The sequence below is a fragment of the Ctenocephalides felis genome, unplaced genomic scaffold, assembly GCF_003426905.1.
Source record: "Ctenocephalides felis isolate EL2017-DRISC unplaced genomic scaffold, ASM342690v1 CF-g0.4_SCAFFOLD_01886, whole genome shotgun sequence".
In the NCBI taxonomy this organism is placed as follows: Eukaryota; Metazoa; Arthropoda; class Insecta; order Siphonaptera; family Pulicidae; genus Ctenocephalides; species Ctenocephalides felis.
This window is the reverse complement of record NW_020538040.1, coordinates 148,158,888-148,178,154: the sequence shown is the minus strand read 5'-3', so window position 1 is coordinate 148,178,154 and position 19,267 is coordinate 148,158,888. Positions and strand designations below refer to the sequence as shown.

The window sequence follows — 19,267 nt, the reverse complement described above, 5'->3', positions numbered from 1 at the left end:
TATCAAAAATGTCAAATGGATCAGGGATTAGTAGTAATAGAAGGAGGAATCAAGAACTCTGCGAAGCAGCGAACGAACTGGCTGTGAGAACTCCCAGTTAATAAAATTTAATGATGCTTTCTAATGTAGTATGTTACGAGTTATGCTAAATCTACAGTTTTTACAGTTAATAGCTTGATTTATAATAGACAAAAAACTAATTTTAACACTTGACACTAACCCTTCTGCTAAGAAAGTGTTTTCCACAGGAGTGACACTGCTGTATGAACATGCTGTATGAACCCAAAAATTTGTTACACAATATATTTTAAGATTTTCCAATCATTATCAATAGAAATGCAAATAGAAATTAAAAATTACACTTAAAAAAATAAAATTAACAAATCACAATCGTCAATAATTTAAATGAGAATAATTAATATTGAAGCAAAATTCTAAACACTTTATGTCGTCTAGAGACGACACACAGATAATCAAGCAGATGTCGCCTATGAGCGACGCACGTTGCCAAAGGGTTGAAAAAGATATATTGATGACTGAATACTGATGAACGAATAATGTAAACTAGACAAGTTCATGGGAAAAATCACAGGTTTTTCATATTTTCAGAATAAAATGATTAATACCGAATGAATTAATCGTTAATTTATTGGTATAATAAAAATACTGAAAAATCATCTATTCACAGAATCAGTTTCTGAAATCAGAAATCTTACATACTTTCAGAATGAAATGATTCATTTCCGAAACAATTAATCATTGATTTATTGATATAATTAAAATACTGTTAAATCATTTATTCAACGGACTGACTGTCTCAAAGCTCCAGAAAATTAGTTTTTTATCAGAAATCTTTCATAGTTTCAGAATAAGATGATTCATTTCCGAATCATGTAATCGTTGATTTAATGATATACCAGAAATACTGTTAAGTCACGTATTTAACGTACTGGTAGCCTAAATTTTTGACTGTATATCGGTTCAATGGAGCTTTTAGACTCTAAAAGTTTCATTGAACGGATCAACCCATTCTGTGCCCTCAGCCGCAATTTATGGATTTGAGTCAAAATATTCTTAACGAAATGCGCTTTTTCGTGACAAAATATTTTATACAACTGCCATTAACAAATAGCAGCTCAACAATTTTGTTTAACAGAACATATATACGGTTTTTAGATACAAGACCAAGACCAATTCATTTATATGCTTGAAGTACTGAATTTTTGGCAACATCCAAGATCAATTTATTTTCCAACATAAAATTATTATTGGATATAACAGCGCTATATATAATTTTAAGTTGATATTTTAAAACCAACATGGAAGTTATAAAGATATCCCCAAATTTTATGTCGAATTATAGATATCCCCAAATTTTAGAAAAAATGATTTATAACTATAAAAAAGCTTGTTCAATAAAAATAAACGTGCGAAAATACTCATAGTAGAAATAAAATCCTACTCTAAATTCCAAATAACATCCGAATCTAAGAATCCACAAATAAGTGACGATTTCGACACGTGTATGCATATGAAGTACGCTAAATTATACCCTCTCCCCACGTATTGTATTTTCTGTCATGTAAAATAGTGTTTTAATTTGAAAATATCGAGCCTGTCTACTTTGTGCAGAGGATTAAAGACACGTGTTCTAAATCTTTCCGTCCAGTTAACATTAAAGCATGAAATATTCAAATAGAATTCTCATTATCAATGGTTGTGGCGCGAAGTAGAAAGAGAAACGGCTGGGGCTGGTCTAACTAAGGCAGGTGGTTAAAAATTTTCGATAAATAATAATGGAATCGGCGAGAAAATTATTCAGATTTTTAAAAAAAGGTTAAAATTCATTCTTTTTATATCATTGCAACTTTACAGTAATTATATCTCACAAGGAGAACCGCAGGTTTGCTCTACTGGAAATTTAAACAAACTTTGCATGGTAAAAGAGTTAATAGTCAACTCCAAAAGAAATTGATAGTCACCAAGAGAAATTTGCGTACTTCTTCAATTTTCTCACTTTGGTCTTCAATTTGTTTGATAACTATTATTATTGAAATATTACAAATACTTTACATACTATTTTGTTAAATGTAAGACTCACCATTTTCCTTCTTTATCCACAGGTGTCTTCAATAAACCGCGTTCTGCGCAACCTTGCTTCACAAAAAGAGCAACAAGCGAACTCTCAAAACGAATCTGTTTACGACAAATTGCGAATGTTTAATGGTCAAGCACCAGGATGGGCATGGTACTCTGGAGCAGGAGCACCTTCTCATCTCGGTTTGCCGACCACGCCGACGGCACAAGTGGCCGCTGGACAAATCACCAGAGACGACCTGCAAAAAAGAGGTACGTTAAATAAGTGATAGATATATCTTCAATGAGCTTTTGAAATTATATTATGTCAGCCAGGAGTCAAGTGATTTTTTTGTGCCCAATGTTATATAGAGAATAATAATCAAAAATGTTTCTATATTGAATTGAAGTATTGATAAATGCATTCCTCATCCTCAAACAAACTAGATGGCATATATGATTTTTTTATTATTGGGCTAAAAATGTTGCCAAATTCTCATTTAACACGATTCGGTTTGTGTGAAGTTGTGCTGTGATCTGTGTGTGAAATATGCACGCATGCATGAGTACAGGATTCGTTATTAGGCAATGCAATCATAACCAGTGCGACGCTCTTACATTTAAACATACATTCATACAAACGTTAAACGTACAAATAAATGTAGGTGAATCGGGGATAGTTGATCTAGGAGATTATTTTTGGCGATCAAATTAAGAATCGGTCCTGCATATGCATATTCACTAGAGGTTTGATATGATTAATTTATGTTTTTTTGGATAGAGCCAAAGCTCTTGTGCAGGTTGTATCTATCAAATTTTGTTATTGATTTGATTTTTTTTAATAATTAGATTTTATCGACTATTTTGATTATGTGTAAGATTGATTTTTAAAAATTTATTTGATTTTTTTTAATAATTAGATTTTATCGATCATTTTGAGAATGTGCAAAATTGGTTTTTAAGTTTTTTTTATATGAGTGGTATCCAAGCACTATAGGAAACTGCGTCATTTTTCCAATAAACTAAAAATAGCTTAAATTGATAAACTTTCTATTATTTCTCATCTTTCGGCACATAATGTATTTAGATTCACTTTTGTGAGTGTTGCCACCTACGAATTTTCGGCTTCATGTTACATTTCGTAGCCACATTTTCACCAAGCAATATACAAAATCAAATAGTTTTTTTTTTAATTATAATATTTATTACAACTGTTAAATAATTTAATATCTAGTAATAATAATGAATAATAATATCAAATAATTTTTGATACACTTTTGCTGCTTTCTTCTATTTATTCAATCATTTATTGTAAATAATTTATTCAAAATTTACTTGTTAATGATTTTTCAATAATAAATAAATGTATTATTATTTATTTATTATAAATATGTTTCTATTTATATTTTCTTTATGATATTTTTTTTTGTTCATGCATTAATATATAATGATATTTCCTCATCACCAAATTCTGAAATTGCTCCTGAATTCGATATGAAGCTTTATTAAAATCATTACTTTATCAATAGTATTATTATTTGAACTGCTTGGGGGTTCTATAAACTATTGCGATGATTTGACTTAACTCTGACTGATGGCAAGCCAAACGGTTGTTCTATCACAATTTTGGTAATCGTGATAAATTTTAGCCTAAAGTTGTCACATACAAATTTTCGATTTCATGTTACATTTCTTATCTATCTGGACTGCCACATTTTCACCAAACTGATACACAATCTAATAGTTATTAACTTTTGCTGCTTTCTCCTATTTCTATCAGATAATGTTTGAAATTTGGGACAAGCATTTTTTCGGTTTATTTTTATACACCATATTGGAAAATCATCCCAATGAACTTGCGAAAAACCTGCTCTCTACAAATACTATTAGGATATTAAGAAAATTCAACCCATTAGCATAATTAATTTACAATTTAGATTTATAATTATTTTTTGCAAATATTTTACATATTTTAAATACTACCATTGGGTAGTATTTTAAAAAAATCATTCTACACTTTGGTCATAATAATTACTGAATGCCTTCTAGGCAGTTGTAGGTAATTGAATGCAAAAAATACACGCCGTGAGAGTAATAAAATTTGATTTATAAAAATTGCTTCAAAATATATGAACAAAAATATGAGTTTTAGAATAATGAACTATCGAATTGAAGAATAGAATAATCTCTCCTCTTGTCATTTCCCAAATAAGGAAACCCATTGATTATATATTTACTATTGACTTCACACACTATCCAGAACTTTATTCTAAATTTGTCTGCTTCATTTGGTATATTTTTTATAAATCTGCATCTACTAGTCGATGGAAATAACTCCCCAAATAACATTACTTTTCACCGGTCAAATTGACCGACCGCGGTTGTTAGGCCACATGACTTTTTTTTCGGAAAATAGAGAAATTAACTAAAATCAAAGAGTGAAGAAAATATTATTAGCATATTCTAAGAATTGTCATATAGTTCGATATTGATATTTTAACGGTCGAATAAAAGGGTCATTTTGACCTGCGTTGGTAGGTTTAGTGTTAAAGTATTACGGCAGCGCTTACAAAATAAAAATTTGATCATTTATGTTTGTTTTCCTTTATAAATGGAAATTTAGATATGTATATATATATAGGTATGTGTATATATTCCGACGTCACAGCCAGAGGCTAAAGTGATCAAATAGATTGGATGTGCGGTACGCGTTGTCAATGCCTGAAATCGCACAAACCGTGTTCAGCAATGTGTATGCATGTACGCTATTTGCGGTGTATATGGAATATTCGTACATCGTACATGTAACGTCATATAATATTGCATTTCCTGAATACTATCACTTACCACATATCGTTGAGCGAACATGTCAGTATATTAAAATTGTATTTACTGTTCCGGATGGAAACTATGCTTTAATTAACGAAATGAGTATGTCTTGCGATAAAGCGACGAAATGAAGCGCAGAGGAATACGGATTCAGGAGGAGATGATATTGGTACCTGTTATTATATTTGTATAAATCCAAGTCAAATGTTGCAACTTGCAAACAAGAACAAGTTCTATTCCATTTATAGATCCAATTCCATTTTGTACCAATACGTTATACATTCAGCATAGTTCCTATGTAAATTGATAAAAAAATCGTGTTATAATAGGAACATTAATTTATCAATTATATAAAGCTAAACGGCATTTTCTTAAGAGCAAAATATATACTATTGTAGTGAATTTAAAGTAAATCCATTAGCCATTGCATTGTTAAAAACTCACTGTTACAAAAACTGCAATCAATGTGGAGAGCTGTTCCATAAATAATTTCTTTGTTCAAGTTTACGGTTGTGCTTACAATGATTTTATTATTGTTATGATATGATTTGGTTTCACTAATTAGGCGGAATTAATTAGAATTTAATACATTGTAATTCAATGATGATTTTATTAGACATCCATATTTTTGATACATTTTTTTGTTTATATATTAAAAGTCATAGCACCCTTAATCTATATTTGACATAATTGCTCCACAAAGTGCTGAAATTTGAACAGTTACAACTTAGATACCTTCTCCACTAACTAACCACGTCGGTTTTATAGATAGCAACCCAAACAGTTATTTTATCTCTATATGATGAATTTTATTAGTACAAATTTTTTGATGCTGACTTTTTTTATTGATGCAGCAATGCCGGATAATGACTTCTCACATATGGCTATCTATATTTTCAAATGAAACCCGAAATCACTACTGCTTTGTATCAGGCTATCCAAGGCGGTTATCGAAACTGGCACCTCTGATTGAAATTCCATAGCTCTAATACTAACCTACAAGAGATTCTATTCACTTATAGATGCTTTCTTTTTATTCAAATAGTTCATTGCCTTCATTGTTTATTTTTAAACCATAACAATGTTATAAAATTAAATAGGAGTTATTTATTCTTTATTAATTTTACTCTAAGAAACACGTTAAAAAGTTTGTAATCAAAAATTATAAAAAATCAATAATATAAATTTGAAGATATTAAGAAGATTGATAAAAGGTACCAACAGATTAACCAACAACTATGATAACCCTTCGGTACAATTTTTTAAAATACCTAAAACGCATAAACATATACACTTTACGACCACAAGACCATAAGCCTTGTTTATTTATTAAGATGATAAAATATGTTTTATGGAATTATATCATCCTTATTAGATAGTTGTCGTTGACCATTAATTATTTTAACACTGATGTATATATTTGAGCAAAAATGTTTGACGTAGCTACCAATTCAAAGGTATTGGGCCACCCTGTATATAAATTTAAAGCTCCAATATAATATGAAATTACCTATTTACTACGTGTTTCACGAATGACGATATTTCTCAATATATGTAATGAAAAAAAGCATTTTATTTATCACCTTATTAAAACTACTTGTTTCACGTAAAATCTACTATAAAATCTGATAGTATAATTTTATTCAAAACAGGAATTTTGTTCAATTCCCCGGTAAAGTATTACAATGCACTCAACTCGTAGCAGGAGCGCATGATAAATATAAACGAAAGTTTGTTTGCTTAAAGTTGCAGCTGATTATTTCACTTAAACATATTTTCATGTACAACGGTACTAATTCACATTTCCAGTTCGTTGGTCCAGAAGCTCTATCCATTATGAGCTTAAAAGCGATGGCGTCTAATTGTACTTTGAATAACTTTAATCTCAGTCGCTCCTCGATACAACATTTGAACGGCAAACACGACATTACACGCAATTTATGTTTTAATCGAAATGATAACGTGACGAATTTGCGACATAATTTGGCGATGGAAATAAATAAGAAAAGAACACGTATAAATTTGCTAAAGTAATGACGTTGAAAGAGACGACTCGAAAGGATACTGCAAATGAAGAAAAAATTATAAAATTAAAAATATTATCTATTCAATATAATGCATAAAAACACCGCTTTCATTACTATCAAAATTAAAATCTATGATCAGCCTATCATCATTTTTATTTTTTCTCAGGCCCAATTTGACTTTGAGCAGTTATACTGAAATATCCAAACCAAGTGCGTAATAACAAATAACACATATCAAACAATCAACTATCTAACTACACCAAGAAAAATTCCCAGCTAATTCATCATTGCAAACAAACTTTTTTGTCTATTTTTCAATTTTTTTTTACCTGGTTCACATAGGCTGGGTATAAGAAACAGCCATCGGGCAAGTATATACAATGTGTTATTTTAAATTTTGAAGGAATTTAAGAAATAATAGCGAAATTATTTGACCAATGCGAAATAATAATTTTATGGGCACATTTTTTACAAAGAATACACTGTATAAAACCTTGATCTGATATTTCGTCAGAATCAAATTCTCATCAGCAGAGTTGGAATAACTAATAATTTAATTTAACTCTTGAAAAATCGTGTTTTATAACTTAATTTTCTTTTTCATTTACTATTCTTGTTGTTTACATATTTGCTAGAGTAAGGATTTAGATGGTCTTTTTTACCTCACCCTCATGTAAACTTTTATAGAGATTATATAAAAAACTGTTCAATCTAACATAAAAATAACAATACATCTTACAAAACAATTAAATAACGCATATGTACTTAAAATTATATTCAGGTATCATAAACTAAATAAAAGAGCTCAAAACCCAAAAAACAATACCAATGAAACCGTTTATCTTCAGATAGCGACGTCGTAAGAATTAGGATGATGAGTATTTTGTCTCCAACTTTAATATAGTATCGATAAAAAATTCTATACTTCACTTGTTTTTGAGAAAACGGTGGTGGACCTTTTGCCCGCGAACCTGTAAGCCTTGCTCGACCTAACTATAAATGTATGTTATAAAATTTTAAGTTTCAATTGTACTTATGAACACATGAGCCTTGTTTTTCAAGATTTTAATTTTGTATGATTCTCATAAAGTATAATATCTTTTCATTTTCATCTCTTAATAACACTCATAATGTCATAATTTTCAGAGAAGCAATTATAATTTGAATAATAATTCCTTGAATAACAATATTAGTTGAATCAAATTATTAACCATTAACTCGATTCCTTCACTGTCAGCTTGTCTAATTATATTTTTCATGGAAATAAATCAAATCCATCTAAAATAAATATTAGCAAAAGAAATCTGTACAGTCGGTGCTCGATTAGCATCGATTTAACGAAATTGTAATTAAACGATTTGTTGACATCAGAACTGCTTACTGGGTTGACAATGGGAACAACACAGAGCAAACAATTCATCACAAGCGGGAATGTCAAAAGCCATGCACAGACCGTTCTGCCGGATAATGAAGTGATACGAATTTGCAAATGCGTTACCGAAACATCAGGTGCACTATGGTTCATTCGATATTGAACTGAAACTAATAGATACTACTCAATTGAAAATTTTCAAAGACAAAACTTCTTACGTAAAGAAAATTATTTTGCAAAATAAAGTTTACCGATTTTAAAGAGTAACACCACTTTAACTGCCTAAAAAACGTGTTTCCGACTTTTTTTTCGATATCCCAATATAGCAACTATATGAAGATAATGTGGTTTTGCGAAAAATCAAAACATTGTCCGGTTACTCCTATACTGTAAAAATGTTCAGCAAAGAAAAGCACACTTTGCAATTTGAAGAGAGTATAAACTGGTTCTTGGACGTTAATGAACGTGCCTAGTTTTTTTTAATAGGTGTGATACTATTTTTGAATATATTTTTTGCCGCTGTTTAATAAGGACATTTCATAGTATACACAATTATTAAAAATTTGGATTAATCACTCCTTAGATCAAGGTGTGCTAAATATACTAATATAACTTAACTATTAATCAAATAATTGAACAATATATAGAAATAGATTTAAGTAAACAAGCTAGAGCAAAGAAACAAAAAAATATTTAAAATATGTTTCAAACAAACAACTATCAAACTATGTTCAGTTTCCAGTTGTATATGTTGGCTAATTATAGAAATTACTACTTTTCTAAAATTCGTTTGTTACAAAATAATTAGCTACATTATTTAACCAAAATGAAATAAAAATTTTATAGGGACATTTTTCACAAAGATTTTATTGCATATAACCTATATCTATTATTTCTAAAGAAATATTCATCAGCAGAGGTCAAATAACTATTAGTTTAAAAATCTTGTAAAATTGCATTTTTTTTCACTTCATTTACTATTTAATATTGCTTACACCTTTGCCAATGTAAAGGTTTAGTTGGTACTTTTTACCCCAATCACGTGTGAGCTTATATAGAACTCAAAACCAAAAAATACTACCAACAAAAAATAATACTTTTGGAATGAATATTGATACATTTTCGTAGATTTCCTGATAGCGACGTCGTAAGAATTATGTGATGGCTGGTTACACATCTTTTGTCTTCTACTTTAAAATAGTATCATTAAAATATTCAATTACTGTCTAAAAGAAAACTTAAGTTTATTTAGGTCACCACGCTTTTATAAAACGCCTTATCTTTAATCAATATTCTAAGATGAATTCTATTGACTATAAAATCAATGCATGTATTTAAGTCAAATAAAGCAAATTTTCAAATTAATTTTTTTTTAAATTGACTATATTAGGTGGTAATTGATCCAAATAACTTCCTCAACCCGTACTTTTCCGTACACTTTTCCGTACTGATTCCGTCAAGATAAATTAAAAATGATTAATTATTTACGCTGAATAAATATCTCAAAATAAACATCGACTATATTAATTAGTTAATTAATATCTAGTGTTAATGTAAAATAACGGGTATTAATAATAACATTACTGTTCATTCAATATTTTGATACGAATACAAATATATGTATATATACATGGTGATATATTTTCCTTCAAACAAATCGAGCAGCTTTTCAGCAAGTTCAATATAGTTCTACTTGTAAAAGTGCACAGAAATCCCACAGGGCAGAATTCATAACGCTTTCACGGCGATTGGTATGTCCGATCTCATCTACATTTTTCCGCAAACGAATCGTTCGCGTGATCGCCGCGGCATCACGGTTTGTTGCGCCGTCGTGATTCGCTCATCGCGCCTACGAATTTATCTATTCGCGTTGCCCTACAAAATCTGGAGATTAAGAATCAACAACCAAAAATCAGTCCACATCACTTTCACACTGAGGAAAGATACTTGCCCACCGATATTTATTAATGGAGAACAGATACCACAAGCAGTTGCCGTTAAATACCTGGGTATATATCTGGATAGGAAACTTAACTGGAAAACACACATTCAGAAGAAAAGAAAACAACTAGAAGAAAAATTCAGGAGCCTTTATTGGCTACTAGGAAGAAAATCTCAACTATCGACATACAATAAACTATTGATCTACAAAGTTATCCTAAAACCCATATGGACCTACGGAATTGCACTTTGGGGGACAGCATTTAAGAGCAATACAAAAATTATTCAAAAGTTTCAAAATAAGATACTAAGGATCATCCTGAACGCCCCAAAATATGTACCGGTATGGCTGCTCCACCAGGACACGGGCCTGCACACGGTAGAAGAAGAAATCGCAAGATACGCCATCAAACACAGTCATCGACTGGAGAACCATCCCAACGGGCTCGCCAAGGCACTCATCTCAGCAAACTACACCAAAAGATTAAAAAGGAAAACGCCTTTGGACCTAACTGGCATTCCAAGTCAATCTAGATCATAATCTTTTCTTAAATTAGGAGAGATTGCAACTGTGCACTCTCTCAAGCATTCAATAGTTTATTTTTGCAGACAGCTTTTTTGTTACTTGTTATTCACAAAATTTACCTAATGTCCATTGGACAGATGTAAATTATATCCAAAATAAAAAAAAAAAAAAAAAAAAAAAAAAAAAAATTCGCGTTGCCCTTTGCCGTTTTTTGTAGGGGAGAGCTAGGCTAAGGAAGGTGTTTTTATTGAAAAAGTAATTTTTTTATACACTTATGGAAATAACAATGCATAATGATTACCTTTACCCGTAGACATTGAAGCCACGCTAAAAAGGTCCAACAGCGATAACTCAAAAACAAGTATAGTTGAGAAATTGTTAACAATAATTAAAAGTAGAGGGCAAAACATGTACAACTAGCCATCACTTTGTTCCTAATAATCGTCAATGTTTGAAAATCCATAACAAAAATATTTTCTATCGTTGTTAGTTTTTTTGGTTGTGAACACTGTTGTTTAGTTTACGAGACCTTAATATAATTTTTCGTTAGTTTTCGTTGTTTAATCACTTTATTAGATATATTGATTACTTTAATTTAGATTTAACAGTTTTTTATATAACCTCTATAAAAGCCTACGGGTGGGGTAAACGGGACCTGGAAAGGTGCAAACAATAAAAAAGTCAATCGATTGATTTTATAAGATATAAATAAAATAAATTGTAACTTCAACTCTACTGATAAATATATCTGACAAAATATCAGATCAAGGTTTTATACAGAGTTATCTATGTAAAAAATGTACATATAAAAATTATATTTTGCATTGGTTGAATAATGTAGCTATTATTTCGTAATATCCTTCTAAAATTAAAAAAAGAGTGCGCGTAAGATTCACACGCGATTGAAATGAAACGTATTTGCTACAGTACAAGATGGCAATTGAGTAAAAATAAATACATCATATAACAATTTTGAATAATGTTTATTAGTAATATGGTAGCACTCGTGATGCACACATTTATTAGTGTCAACCACTATACACATTTATATAATGATAAATTATAAATCATATATTTATATTGGCATTAAAAATATGTATAATATTTAAAAACAATCATGTAATTAAAGTCATACTTCAAATATGACATGATCGGTTTGTCATTGTAATTAGCATTCAGAAATGAACCTTCATTAGAAAAATGAAGTAATTGCTGATTAATAAATTTCTAATCAATAAACTTTCGGCACAAATGTTTATTTCGTATCATTATTTTCAAGGAACGGGGTAAAATATTTTTCTGATTCAGGCATTTTTCATTAAATCAATACTTGTACTACGACGTAACTTTAAAATATTTATTTATCTATGCCGATTTCCTCCTTGATATCAGTACGCATACAACGACAGATCTCTTTTCACAAACACGACGCCTAATCACAATCGACCCGTATAGAAATGATATAATCGAGAGCGAATGACGACTTATTGGCACTCAACTCTTATCTTATCTTATCTGCCGTAACGCTCTTCTGTTGCATTTGTACGGATTTACACCCTAGTCGCGCCTAAATAAGTTTTACTTCAAAAATACATTGGACTTGTTACTCCCCTGACCGTCCCATTTTACATCGCCTATAGGGTGAAAAGGACTAAGTGACAAATTTTTGAAAAACAGCAAAAAAGCACATTTTTACAATGATTAATTAGCTGAGAGTTTTGCTGAACACGGTCATATAGTTGTTTGTTGGATATGTGCAATTTATGGTGATATAATTGGTTTAGTTTCCACAATGTAATTGCTCAAAGTCAAATTGGACCTGTTTTAAAAAAAATCAATTTAACTAGCAAATTTTCTATTTTCTACGTATAACGTCAATACACAAATTTCCGCCACTTCTTAATGACGAGTATATTCATGAACCACAGTTAACCGGTTAAAAAAAATTTGAATCAACGAGCATTATTACATTTCATTCGGATGACAAAATGTGAAATCTTTTACCTTGATCTATCACATTCTTAAAATATTATCATCTTAACAAAAACCATATCTCCTCTATATACACCACTTGTTTATTTCTATTCGCGTCCATACCTGTACAAACACTATATACGCATTCGCATCTATTCTCGAATTTGTTTCTGTATGTATTTATATTTCTATAAATCCTCATGTATGTGTTCGTCCGAGGGCGTTTCGCGCGTTTGAGCAAGCGGTGAAATGATCAAGGGATGACTTGGGGGTAACTTACACCCGCCCTTGCCAGAGCGCTTTCACGCACAAGCGCACTGACGCGCGAGCCGCGGGAAAATGCGGCGGACGGCGACGATAGTGAAAGTATGGATTACGAGCCCGCGACTGCTGTGATTGATAATTGTTGATAACGTAGTGAGAGAAAACGTAAGTGCATTTGTATGATTCGTCGAGGGTAATTGTATCACGATTACGTTTTCGTATAATCCAATATTAAAGAGGTATTAGATTTGGCTAGGAAATAGGTTTTGCATTTGATGCAGATACTGGATATTATTGATATGAGATTGTTTGAATATCATAACTCTATTTTTAACTTCGCATCATATTTGCAGATTACATTAAACATTTGGTACAGGCGATTTTATTTATATAAAAGCGAATCGTTTATTTTCGCTTAAACTTAATATTTTTTTATTTTTTACAACTTTGCCAGGGTAAAGGTTTATTTGGTCCTTTTTACCCCACCCATGTGTAAGTTTTTATAGCTAACTTAAAATTGACAATATATTTTATTAAACAATCAAATAAAGTATCCTTCGAAATTGTTTTAAGGTCTCGTAAACTAATTAACAGCGCTCACAACCAAAATAAATGACAACCAAAGAAATACTTACATTACGGATTTTCAAACATTGCCGTTTTTCTCCCGATAGCGGATTCTTCACTTCACAGGTTTTTGAGACCTTTTTAACGCGCACCTTTAAGCCCCGCTTTACCATATTATGATTGGTCGGGCATAACAAATCTTTTTAGATAATCTATTAATAATTTTAGAAATTTTATGTTATGAATTTTCAAACATTGCGTTTTTCTCCCGATAGCAGCTTCTTAACTTCACTGGTTTTGCAGACCTTTTTACCCGCGCACCTTTAAGCCCCGCTTTACCATATTGTGATTGGTCGGGCATTACAAATCTTTTCAGATAATCTGTTAATAATTTTAGCATCTATTATTATTTTGTAGCCAGACGAGTTGACTTTGAACGTAGATCATAAAAACAATAGAGCCATCTAGTAATTTATAATTGATTGGATTTTGAATATTATTTTATACATTTCTATAAACTTAAGTTTTAATAAATATATTCCAACATTGGTGACCCCGACGTGATGAAATGTAGTCTAAAACATGAGAATACCATGAAACATAAAACATTAAATTATAATCCTTCTATCCAAAGTCAACTCATCTAACTACAAATTAGTTATCAATTTATACTATATGTTTATTTTCAAATATGAGCTTCTTTCAGCGTGACACTATAACACTATTTTCATTGCTTTTCACATAAAATGGGGACAATTGTTGCTATGTTATATAAATCAAACATAGAAAATATCACGAATATTTACTTGCAACCTCAATTATTTTTTCTCAAAATTTCAAACTTGTGTTACGAATTCGTTATACTCATATTTTACAAAATTTTAGAAACGACAGGATTAATGTCAAATAACAATGTCATATCAAGTGCAATTTTCTGATGCCACTTAGATAACACATGCGTAAAGCATTACTAAAGTTAACCCTTTCCACTCGCAAACTCCGAGATTTATATGAATTTTGCCGCCGGAGTGGCGGCATCCGAATGGAAAGGGATATTCTGACTTTTGTGCAATTTGGCGGTTAAGTTTTATACGTAAAACGCTCGATTGAATAGCAAAGACATAGGTTTTTGACAGTATGTATTTTCTCAAAAAAAAAGTCAGCTAACTAACACAACTATTTTATCTCTAGAATTTTAAATCATTCTAGCACTGAACTTTAGAAACCTAGCAATATGAAAGAAACCAAGTAATAATTATGGCGTTGTTACTGTAATTGATTCATGATACTTGATTACTATCAAAGATTAAATTATAGAGACTATTACTTAGCAATAACAATTAACTCAGTTAAGCTCAGAATTAGACATGTAAGCAATCAGATATATATATATATATATATATATATATATATATATATATATAGCTCATTATCTGTAAGTGTATGTGAGAGTATATAATATAGATATATAATGCGTATTTGTATGTAATAAACACGTCTAAAGCACGATATCGAAGTTGGTCGGTCTACAGCGGTGCTGAGCTATTTGTTGTGAGATTTCGATATCTGCGTTTGACACGGGATTAATTCTATACCCTATTATTGCGAACAGATATAGGTGCCCCAAACCGCCAGATCAGAACACAGTGCGCCCATTGTGTTGGAACAGAACTCCACGTTAGTATACACGACAACATTACATGCGGATATACACATGTTATAAATTATTGTGCGCGCGTGTATTCGACCGGCCGACTCGGTACTTAGGCGCACAAGAGCGCAAACACTGCGCAGCAACTAAAAAGTACAATTAAGCATCAAATGAACTGTAAGAAGAGTTCCGTATCGATGTTATTATCAAAAATCATGATTTACTTTCATGTTTTTGGGGGCTCCGTACTCAACATTTAAGAATATTGTTGTTATCGTTGCTTTGTTCCTCTGTCAATAGCGTGATTCAGATGACATCACAAATATTTCGCAGATAAACACTGTTAATGTTTTACATCACATAATAGTCATTATTATCTTTGCCCTCCGTATAAAATAAAGTCATTTCTTGCTTAAGTACATATGTTGCATACAGAAAATATCAGATGAATATTTACTCGCAAACTCTATTATTTCTAGTCGAAATTTCTATACTTTTATCCAAAACTAGATTTCAAACATTTCTGCCCATCTTTTATTTCTATGGTAAAAAAAATTATTCAAACTCAAGAATATTTTTCTATTTTCATATTTTCTTCATTAGGTATATTTCGAATTTCTATTTCTTCTAATACTTTTTATTGTTATCTTTTAACACGTTGAAGACGGCGGCACACAAAGCAACTATATTACCGGATATCGGTGGGCCCATAATGTGCTATCTGGATCGATTATACACCAAATTTTACAGGTTCATATTGAAATTGTGCAGCAGTTTGTTCTCAAATCATAGGCTGCAGTAACTTAATCTAATTTTTTTTATTTTCTTATTTTTTTAACCCATACAAAATTAACGATTTTTGATATGGTACCTATGCCTAATATACGATTTTCGATGCTGTCATAAAAGCAAATACTTTAAATTAATCTTTTCTAAAATTTCAAAATCAGAATATTGACCACAAAAACATCATTCGCATCATTTCATAAAAATTTACTTGCAGATAACTTTCTATTTCTTAATAAAAGCCAAAAAAATTACTTGATGTCCAGTAGACGGTTGTAAATATATGTGATAAAATAACTGTAATTAGCTGTAACTCTAATAAGATGACACATTCCACATTAGTACCTTAAAATTATTTTATGTTTGAAAAAACTAAAAAAATGGATTTATTTTATAAAATAATGTAGTAGTATATCTAACATTGCAATTCCACGGTGATACCACAAAAATCATACTGCCTATTAACAAAAAATTACCAGTATTTGTAAAATTTTTCTTTATCCCTATCGATACTATACTGATTCTGAATAATTACATTACCAATGTCACTGCAAGCTTTATTATCTTTCACTTCATAACTCGAACCTATTAATCTTCGCCTCGTTTCAAGTATGTCGAATTGCCCACTCGATCGTTATTAGGCAGTATCATGTTCACTCACAAACCTTCAATAATTGTCCAATAGTTCAGAAGTGCAAACGTAATGAGGTCTGTCCAATTTTATTCCCGCTGCGTTTGGTAAACGCGTCGCGGTGTATCGCTTAGAGTTATATATTAGCTTAAATTGCTGCCCGCCCAGGGGTAGTAGAATAGGGTCCATACCCTATAAAAATATTTTTTTATTTCTGTAATTGCAAATAATATGTAAAATAATAATAAAGATATGCGCGTAAATATGTGACACAATGTAGGGTAAAAAGGTCCACAATAATATTTCATCGTAGAAGACAAAAGATGTGTAACCAGCTATCACCTCAATTCCTACGACATTCATAACAAAAGTTCCTTCTCGTTGGTAGATGTTTTGGTTTTGCTTTTTTATTTAGTTTATGATACTTTTACTTTTATTTAGTTTATGATATAATTTTTAAGTATACGTTATTTAATTGTTTTATAATATGTATCGTTATTTTCAAGTTAGACTCGACTATTTTTTTTATATAACCTCTACAAGAGCAACATGTGGGTGGGGTAGAAAGGACCAACTAATGTAAAGGTTCTGTTGCACTGACAATGGTGTAAACAATCAAATATAGCAAATATAAAAGTAAATTCAGTTCAAAAAAGCAATTTTACACGAGATAAATTAAATTAATAGTTATTCCAACTCTGCTGATGAATATTTCTGAAAAAATACCAGATCAAGGTTATATGCAGCATGGTATTTGTAAAAAAAGTGCCCAAAAGCTTGAATTTCGCATTGGTTAAATATTTTAACTTTCATTCCGGAAATTCCTTTAAAATTAAAATTAAAAACAATCAAAATAGAGCAAATATAAAAGTAAATTCAGTTCAAAAAAGCTATTTTACACGAGATAAATTAAATTAATAGTTATTCCAACTCTGCTGATTACTATTTCTGATAAAGTTTCTGAAAATTTCTGATCAAGGTTATATAGAGCGCGATTTCTAAAAAAGTGCCCAAAAATTTTCATTTTGCATTGGTTAAATAATTTAACTCTTATTCCTAAAATTCCTTTAAAATTAAAATTAAAAACTATCAAAATATAGTAAATTCAGTTCAAAAAAGCAATTTTACACGAGATAAATTAAATTAATAGTTATTTCAACTCTGCTTATGAATATTTCTGATAAAATGTTCAAAAGCAATTTTACACGAGTTAAATTAAATTAATAGTTATTCCAACTCTTCTGAGAAATATTGCTGATAAAATTCCAGATTAAGGTTATATACAGCATGATCTTCTCGCATTGGTTAAATACTTTAACTTTTATTTCAGAAATTTCTTTAAAATTAAAATTAAAAACTATCAAAATATAGTAAATTCAGTTCAAAAAAGCAATTTTACACGAGATAAATTAAATTAATAGTTATTTCACCTCTGCTTATGAATATTTCTGATAAAATGTTTAAAAGCAATTTTACACGAGTTAAATTAAATTAATAGTTATTCCAACTCTTCTGAGAAATATTGCTGATAAAATTCCAGATTAAGGTTATATACAGCATGATCTTTGTAAAAAAGTGCCCAAAAGTTTGTATTTCGCATTGGTTAAATACTTTAACTTTTATTCCAGAAATTTCTTTAAAATTAAAATTAAAAACATTCAAAATATAGCAAATATAAAAGTAAATTCAGTTCAAAAAAGCAATTTTACACGAGATAAATTAAATTAATAGTTATTTCAATTCTGCTGATGAATATTTTTGATAAAATGTTCAAAAAAAAAACAACTTTACACGAGATAAATTAAATTAACAGTTATTCCAATTCTGCTGATGAATATTACTGATAAAAAGCCAGATCAAAGTTATATACACCGTGATTTTGTGAAAAAAGTGCCAAAAAGTTTGTATTTCGCATTGGTTAAATAATTTAACTTTTGTTCCGAAAATTCCTTCAAAATTAAAAATAAGACATTGGACGTGTTTGTCCCTGTTTGCCCTCAGATGACAAATTTTAGAGAAATAGTGAAAAATTATGTTTCTTTAATTAGGAACTAACTGTGAATTTTACTGAACATAGTACGATAGTTGTTCGTTTAGTACGTGTTATGTGTTGTGATGTAGTTCATTTGGTTTAGTCAGTATAGTTGCAAATCAATTTCGACCTTTATAAAGCTCACCTTATAAAGCTGGACACAAGTTAGATATAAGCTGTTCCTGTATCAATTACGTGCACAATTCTGTAATTTCAAGTAATATGAAAAATGTTGATGAATAATTCTAGATTTTTCTAAAAATATAAGCATTTACTCATATTAGTCTTTGTTTAATACCTGATAATTTAAATTTGTTAATTAATCGACTATCTATTTACTCGACCTTTTATATTTCTTTATCAATTATATATTTGACATATCTGACGGACTTTTGTCAGTCTTGAATCTAAAGTCCCTTTTCATGATTTTAAATTAACGAGTAGTTGAAGGTAAGAGGGTCATCGAAATCCTTTTTCTGAAGTTTTTGTCAACTGAACGTTGTCGGGACTGACGACCCTCTCATCAAACGAATCCGTCGTATCGGAAGTCCCCTGCATAGGGTGAACGCAACGCAATTTGGCTATAACCAA

General features: G+C 30.3%; 1 protein-coding gene across 1 annotated transcript in view; it reads left to right on the top strand.

Annotated features, from left to right (window-relative positions):
• LOC113378583 (paired box protein Pax-6-like) overlaps positions 1-19,267 on the top strand; it is a 120,755-nt gene that overhangs the window by 77,262 nt on the left and 24,226 nt on the right. Inside the window, exon 4 of the mRNA XM_026619127.1 lies at positions 2,124-2,349. Within this exon, the coding sequence (XP_026474912.1) occupies positions 2,124-2,349 (226 nt within the window). The remainder of the gene's footprint in view (positions 1-2,123; positions 2,350-19,267) is intronic.